This window comes from Episyrphus balteatus, chromosome 1 (assembly GCF_945859705.1).
Source record: "Episyrphus balteatus chromosome 1, idEpiBalt1.1, whole genome shotgun sequence".
In the NCBI taxonomy this organism is placed as follows: domain Eukaryota; kingdom Metazoa; phylum Arthropoda; class Insecta; order Diptera; family Syrphidae; genus Episyrphus; species Episyrphus balteatus.
Window position 1 is genome coordinate 95,875,838 of NC_079134.1, and position 7,646 is coordinate 95,883,483.

Here is a 7,646-nt window from a genome sequence, read left to right on the forward strand (position 1 = left end):
TTATGCTTAGTTCAACTCGCTGTATCCTTCCAGTATATTAGAATCAACAAGGCACACGAATGGTAGGTCAAACAAGGAAGGTTCAAGTCACGGTTGTTTACACAATTTATTTTTTCTATTCCGTTTTAAAAGAAGAACCTTTATGATTTTAAAATTATCGTGTTTAGTTCTGATTTTACTTTGACTAACAGTGTTTTTTTATCATTTTATTACGTTTTTGTTTTTGCATATTGGAGATTTTTGGGGATTTGGAGAAAATGGGAGAAAAAATTATTTATTGGAGATTTTGTCCATTGGATGCCTTTCCCCATGGAGATTTTGTCCATGGGGTCAAAAATTTTCTGGAGATTTTATCCGATTGAGATTTTATTTTTTGGAGATAGTGTAGGTTTCCCGCCAAAAACATAAACCAGGCTGGTTTACTAACAAAAAACTCAAAATTTGACGGCACTGCCGGTGTTATTGCAGTGTGGCCTTTTACCCACCCAACCATGAGAATCCTCGACCATTTTGGATTCTCCCAATTAAGTTGTCGTTCCAGTGAAAATCAGGTCCTTACCATCGTTGAAAATCGGCTACCATCTGCACCCCTGAAAATTTCTTCAATGAACCATCGTTTCACTCAGGTGAAACAGAAACAAAACCAAAAAATAACTTTTTTTTCAACATAGGCGTCAAGTTTTATTTTCACATTTGAAAATTTTGAATAAACCCAAAATAAAATTAAAAAAAAAAAAAACAAAATCAAATTTACAAAATACATTAACCAAAAATTTAACAAAGAAACTAAGAAAAAAAACCAAAACGCAATGAAAAACGATTCCTTCGAGTCGAAAAATACCACAAAAAAAAAAAAAAAAAAAAACACTAAGATACCCTTTTTGGTATTGACGTTACTTTGAAAATGCGTCCCAGGATTCCCTACCCCTAAAGAGCTCTTTGGAGGTTGGATTTCTACCTCTAGGAAAAAAATCAACAAAAAAAATCTTTTCTTTAGCTCAAGTTATATTTCGTTTTGTTTGCTTTAAAAATAACTCACTGCGACCTAGTTTATTTTTTTTGTATGTATTGGAATTATATGAATAATAATAAACAGCTTTAAGAAAAACGTGATAATATATTTTAATGTTTAATGAAGAGTGAAAATAAATATTTTCATATGAATAAACAAAACTGATAGGTTGCTTAGATTCAAAAATACAAAGTAGTTTTAGAGCAAGTAGGTAATATAATATTTCAACACACCCACTTATTAAAATATTTAAATAAGATAGAATTTCAATTTTTAATATTCAATCCCATCTTGTTCAGGCATAGTTGATGTTTGTTACTAGGAACTGCTTTTGTAAGATTATCAGCAGCCATTTCTTCGGTTGATATGTAACGTACAGCAATAGTTCCATCATTAATTCGATCACGGATATGATGATGCCAAACTTCGATGTGTTTGGATCTTGATCTAAAACAGTTTGTTTCAGCAAGTTTGATTGCACTTTGGTTATCACATGCAATCAAAATGTGTTCTTTTTTGAAACATTCGTCAATTTCAGCTCCAAACTGCTTAAGCCAAGTTGCCTCCTGAACAACTGCCGCCATATACTCTACTTCAGTGCTAAAAAGAGCAACGGTTGGTTGTCTCTTACTTCTCCATGATATTGCACCACCACGTGGATTAAATGCAAATCCTGTACAAGAGCGACGTTTGTCAATGTCTGAGGCCCAATCAGCATCCGAAAAACCATTGAGAGTTTCAGCACCTTTGAAATGTAACTTTAAATTTATAGTGTCTTTTAAGTACCTGAAGATACGCTTCACTGCAGTCCAATTTGCCTTTCCATGTTTTGCATTAAATCGACTTACATCATTTACTGCAAATGCAATGTCTGGTCTCGAACCTTGCACTAGATATAAAAGACATCCAACAGCTTCCTGGTATGACACTTTTTCGGTTTCGTCTTCTTCGGTACACATTTATATAGATAATTTTTGATTAGGATCGCTCGGTGTTCCAACTGGTTTACAGTCAGACATACCAAACCGTTTCAAAATCTCTGATATGTATGTTGATTGATCAAGCCAAATGCCATTTGAGTTTTCATCATACGTGATGTTTAGGCCAATGCAACTTTTAGCCCTTCCTATATGCTTCATTTTGAAAGTTTCACTTAAGGATTTCCTCAAAGCTTCTAGAAGTTTTTCATCACGCCAGAAAATGAGAAGATCGTCAACATTAATACCCACTATAATTTTTCCATTTGGATTGAAATTAACACAAGGGTCTAGTTGGGATTGAAAAAGTCCAAAATACTTCAATGCTGTATCCAATTTAATGTTCCATTGTCGACTGCTTTGCTTGAGACCATAAATAGATTTATGTAATTTACATACCCGTTCTGTACCATCACTGTACCCTCGCGGTTGTTCCATGTAAATCTCCTCAGACAAATCGCCTTGCAAAAAAGCAGTCACAGCATCCATTCGTTCAATCTTCATTCCGCTTTTAGCAAATGCTATCAAAAAACGAATAAATGTATAACGAACGACAGGAGAGTAAGTTTCATTATAATCTATCCCCACTTGTTGAGAAAAACCTTTTGCCACTAATCTTGCCTTGTGACATTTAATATGACCATCACTGTCTAGCTTGGTTTTAAACACCCACTTGGACTTAACCGCTTTTTTCCCTTTTGGTAAGTCTACAAGTGTCCAGGTATTGTTCTCTTGCAAAGATTTTAGCTCATTTTTAATGTCATCGCTGGCCATTGCTTCTTCTATTGTTATTGGATCGGAATTCATTTCATTTGCAAAAGATGAGTACGTAACAAAATCTTCAAATTTTTAATAAATATGATTTAAAATCATGAAAATATATAACCAGCATAAAAGTGTTCATATATGCGTTTCGCCCCGATGTAATGGTTGGGCTCATCAGAAGATGACCATTACACCTTGTCTTGACGCATATTTTCCCGAATAAATCGAGATTCCATATAATCCGAGCTGCATAGAGCAACTGCGAATTATATAGTTGCTACAAGTCTTCAAAGAAGATAAATTGTAGCTATTTTTATTGCCTTGCTATGGCATTGAAGAAATATTTGACTGTTAACAGTCGAATTGTTTTTTCCTGAACACCGTTTATTTTTAATAAATATGATTTAAAATCATGAAAATATATAACCAGCATAAAAGTGTAGGTAAGTATGTCGTGCAATATGGATAGGATGGGATATGAAAGGGTATGCATTTATTTTATTTTATTGATGTCACGCGTTTATTTTTGAATGAGTTTTGTGGTTTCTCAATCAGGCAGTTCGATAGATTACTTTTTATTAGGGGTTGAAATATCAAAAAATTATGTTATTATTTATATCATAAACAAATAGATTGTGTGGTTTCTGAAAACAGGTAGTTAAGTGTTTGGTAGATTATAGGATTATTGAAAAGCGTTTTTAAGCTACCTGATTTCGGAAATGAGTTTTTGGGTGCGTATATTATTTTACAATTGCATAAACAAAATTATTACGCGTTTGTTTGCTTAAATTTTACAACTTATCCTACAGGTTAATAGGAATTTAAAAAAAATGCTATATAAACATTTTTTTTTAAGAATGACAATTAGTCAACTCTTAGTGCTTTTGAATACAATATTATCAGCTTTTGTGAAAAAATATAGCCACTAAAATGAGACAAATATCTGCAAACTATAGGAAATACTTTGAGGTGTGTGAGGATGAGTCCGGAAAAAGGCATTCCACTAGTAAAACGTTTTCCGTTAAGTGTAGTGTATTAAATTGTCCAAAAAAAGATAAAGTGATATATGTGACGGAGAGTAGTACTTTTAACATGCTAAGGCATTTGCGGGTAAGTAAATCCTAAAAATATGCATATATATTTATATCTATTTATGTGCTTTTAATTTATAATTCAAAATATTTCAGACTTTTCACAGGGAAATTCTTGACAATGGATCTCAGTCACAAGAAGATCCTTCCGTTGAGGCATTCTCAAACAAAAGAGTGAAGAAAGCCTCGGATAAAAAAATCAACGACCTGTTAGTGGACTACATAATTGGGGACTTGATGCCATTTTCTTCTGTTTCATCCGAATGCCTTCAAAACTTAATCAACGAAGCTGCAGGAAGGAAAATTGATATAATATGCCGTGCAACAGTGACGACCAGAATAAAAGAAAAATATGAAGAGCTTATATTGCGGATATCCAACCAGCTTCAAAGCCAAAACCATCTTTGCCTGACCGTGGACTTCCCATCATAGGTCATATTTGGGAGCAACATGCCACTGGATAAACGACGATATGAAGCGTAACAGTTGTGTCTTGTGCTGCAAGCGTGTGGAAGGATCTCACACGTTTGATGTTTTGGCCAAGGAAATCCAAAATGTGATGAAAAAATTTGGAATTGAACGCAAGGTCAAATATATTGTGACGGACAACGCTTCAAATTTTGTGAAGTACACGAGCTATCTACGACGCTTTGATGGAAAGTGAGGAAAACGAAGAGGATCTACGGGATATCAGAGGTATCTCCCGGGCTGAAGACAAAAACATTTGCGATATTTTGAGTTTATACGATGAAGGAAGATTCATAACAATGCCCACACACATACGCTGCGCCACCCATACGCTGAACCTCATAAGCTCTGCGGATTTCAACAGGGCTTTGCGGACGGATTTCAGTGAGGAGCTTAAAACCATCTATTCCAATATGGAGACAAAATGCTCAAGTATATGGAATATCCAGAACAGATCCTCTCAGAAAGCTGACGTCATTAAAACGAAGATGGGAAAGTACTTCAAAACGCCAGGAATGACCAGATGGAACTCACTTTACGATTCGTTCCAGGATATGAACTTAGGATTGAAGAAGAAGTTCAACGAATTTAAGGTCATGTGCGAAACCATTAAAGTAGATGCTTTTTCCGAAGAAGAGATTGCTTTCCTAGCGAATTTGTGTGACGTAAGTATACAAACTTTAAAAAAATATATTTTTTCTCTTTCTTTAAAATATATTAATGATTATGTTCCCAATTAGATATTCCGGCCTATTGCATTCGCAATTGATATTTTGCAAGGAGAGGAAAATATTTTCATCGGATCCCTGATACCCGTATTATGTAAAGTGAAGGATAAATTCGCAAAACTTCAACGCAACCATACGGGTATTTGCCTCGAATTGACAACTTTTTTTAACAATTCGTTGGACAAAAGGTAAATATCATCTTTAAAAACTTTTAGTTCGATTCATGACTTTTCTTATAATTTTGTTTTATTTTCATTTCAGATTTTCGGATGTGATGAACAACTTTGACTTCTTAATGGCAGCAGCAGTCCATCCACAGTTTAAGGTCGACCCCAAATAGATGTCAACTTAAGGACGAAAATTTCGAGATGCAGCTTTTGTTACACATTAATAATAAGAAACATTAAAAATAATTATTTTTTTATTAATTTTAAGTATAAAATGTATTATTTATTTCTTGTATTAAATATGTGATAAATTTTTAGTATATATGTATGTGTATTATTTAAATCAACCCCTAGGAAAATATAATATGCAAAACAGTACCAAGCCAAATATTTATTTTGTTATTTAAAAAAAAAAACCTACCTGAGAAACAACAATATTCATTCGAAAATAAACGCGTGACAGCAATAAAATAAAATAAATGCATACCCTTTCCTATCCCATCCTCTCTATTGCACGATGCACAAAAAAAAGCATCAAGCACCTAAACATTCCAATCTTTCTCATTGACCTGTGATAAAAATAAGTTCAAACCCATTCATGGACCAAACGCGTCATAATCATTCTACCATAATTTCAACCCCTAATAAAAAAATAAGCAAAAAGGATCCACAAACGAAATTATTTTTTTCCTCAATAAAAAAAAAAAACTCTGGCCTGGCAATCACAATAATAAACTAGCATAATCCAATAATCTACCACACACTTTAAACTACCTGTTTTCAGAAACCACAAAATTCATTCAAAAATAAACGCGTGACATCAATAAAATAAATGCATACCCTTTCATATCCCATCCAAACGCGTCATAAAAATTTAACCAAACTTTCAACCCCTTTCCTGAAAATATCCAAAAACGAAATTATTTTTTTCCTCAATAAAAAAACCCGATCCATTTAAACATAAATTAAATAACATTTCTAATCCATTGCAGAAAACACTAGCCTGCAGTTTGCATAACTTCCTCATCATTAATAAGTCCCCAGAACAAATATATATCACACACCGTTTCACCCGCACCTCAATAATTGTGTTAATATTTCAACCCTAATTAAACAAATGACCCAATACCAAAAATATATTTGTTTTAATATCCATTCCGATTCATTTTATGATAAAAATAGAAATATTTTTACCAAATAAAAAACCAAGAGAGAAAATCAAGAAAAATTATCTGTTTTATTTCTAAAAATATGCATGTGTTAAAATAATTCCATAAATAACAAGAACTAAACATCTTAAGCTATGGTGTTAAATAAAATATCTTCATATTTCATTATACTTTCCAAATAAAAATCAATGTAACCTCTCACCCATCACAGCTCAGCTCACTTTACCTTAGCTCACCCAACAGCTCAGCTCAGCTCACCGACAGCTCAGCTCACCGACAGCTCAGCTCAACCATCAGCTCAGCTCACTTTCAGCTCAGCTCACTTTCAGCTCAGCTCAAATGAGCTGAGCTATGGTACCCAGCTCAAAAGTGAGCTAGCTCAAAATTTGAGCTAGCTCAAATTTGAGCTGAGCTGTGAGCTGAGCCGAAATGTGAGCTTGCTTCATGCGACTTCTTTTTGTTTGGGCAATTTTTGGAAAAATGACCTTTCTTTCCACATTCATAGCATGTAAAGTTTCCTTTTGAGGTCGATCCTTTAAATGGTTTCTTTTTTGCCCCAAAAAACGCATTTTCGGTCTTTATCTTGCCATAGTCACAGTCCAACAATTCAGCTTTGATCGCTTCTCCAGTCACAGATGTACCACTGCTTTCAATTCCCATGATGAAAGGTTTGAATTCATCACTAAGTTTAGCCAGCATAATAGCACCTAACCATTCTGCCGAAACGAAAATTTAGTGCTTGCCAACTTATTAGCAGTTCCAATGATTTGATTCACATAATCGGTCATGGATTCGCAGCTTTCTAAACGTATTGTGATTAGTTTCCTCAGAGGACCTATCTTTCTTGATAAACCATTATTTTCATAAAGACCCGTCAGCTTCTTCCAAATGTCTGATGCGCTCGTCTCATTTTGAATGTGGACATAAAGTGATTCATCAATGGATAAAACAATTTTCGCCTTTGCTTTTTGAAGCTTTGCAGCATCAACTTCAGTTACTGGGTCTGTAATCGTTTTTTGTAAATCATTGTATTCCAGGATGTTCTGCATAGCAAATTTCCAAGTGTGAAAATTCTCACCCCTACGCAGTTTCTCGATAGATTCTTGATTCGCCATTTTTTTTTTCTTCAATCGTTTTCAACAATTCTGCAACAAATGCAGTTAATTTTTGTTTTTTTTTTTTTATTGAAAAAAAAAACTTCGCAACAAATGCGAAAATCAAAAATAGCTTATTCGTCTCCTGGGCCCAAAACCTATTGGAATTATATGA

The 7,646-nt window shown here is 34.0% G+C and overlaps 2 protein-coding genes across 2 annotated transcripts; one reads left to right on the top strand and one right to left on the bottom strand.

Annotated features, from left to right (window-relative positions):
- Nucleotides 1-1,278: 1,278 nt before the first annotated feature.
- On the bottom strand, nucleotides 1,279-1,971 carry LOC129908896 (uncharacterized). Its single transcript, XM_055985718.1, has one exon. The coding sequence runs from the start codon at nucleotides 1,969-1,971 to the stop codon at nucleotides 1,279-1,281; it is 693 nt and encodes a 230-aa protein (XP_055841693.1).
- Nucleotides 1,972-3,663: 1,692 nt separating this feature from the next.
- LOC129905723 (uncharacterized) lies at nucleotides 3,664-5,415 on the top strand. The gene is made up of 3 exons (XM_055981268.1): nucleotides 3,664-4,978; nucleotides 5,054-5,229; nucleotides 5,303-5,415. The coding sequence occupies exons 1-3, from the start codon at nucleotides 4,499-4,501 to the stop codon at nucleotides 5,379-5,381; spliced, it is 735 nt and encodes a 244-aa protein (XP_055837243.1). The 5' UTR covers nucleotides 3,664-4,498; the 3' UTR covers nucleotides 5,382-5,415.
- Nucleotides 5,416-7,646: the final 2,231 nt, after the last annotated feature.

Coding starts and splice junctions, on each gene's coding strand:
- LOC129908896 (XM_055985718.1), bottom strand. CDS start 1,971: ATGTGTACCGAAGAAGACGAAACCGAAAAAGTGTCATACCAGGAAGCT.
- LOC129905723 (XM_055981268.1), top strand. CDS start 4,499: ATGGAAAGTGAGGAAAACGAAGAGGATCTACGGGATATCAGAGGTATC. Junction 4,979..5,053: donor TCCTAGCGAATTTGTGTGAC/GTAAGTATACAA, acceptor GTTCCCAATTAG/ATATTCCGGCCTATTGCATT. Junction 5,230..5,302: donor AACAATTCGTTGGACAAAAG/GTAAATATCATC, acceptor TTTTCATTTCAG/ATTTTCGGATGTGATGAACA.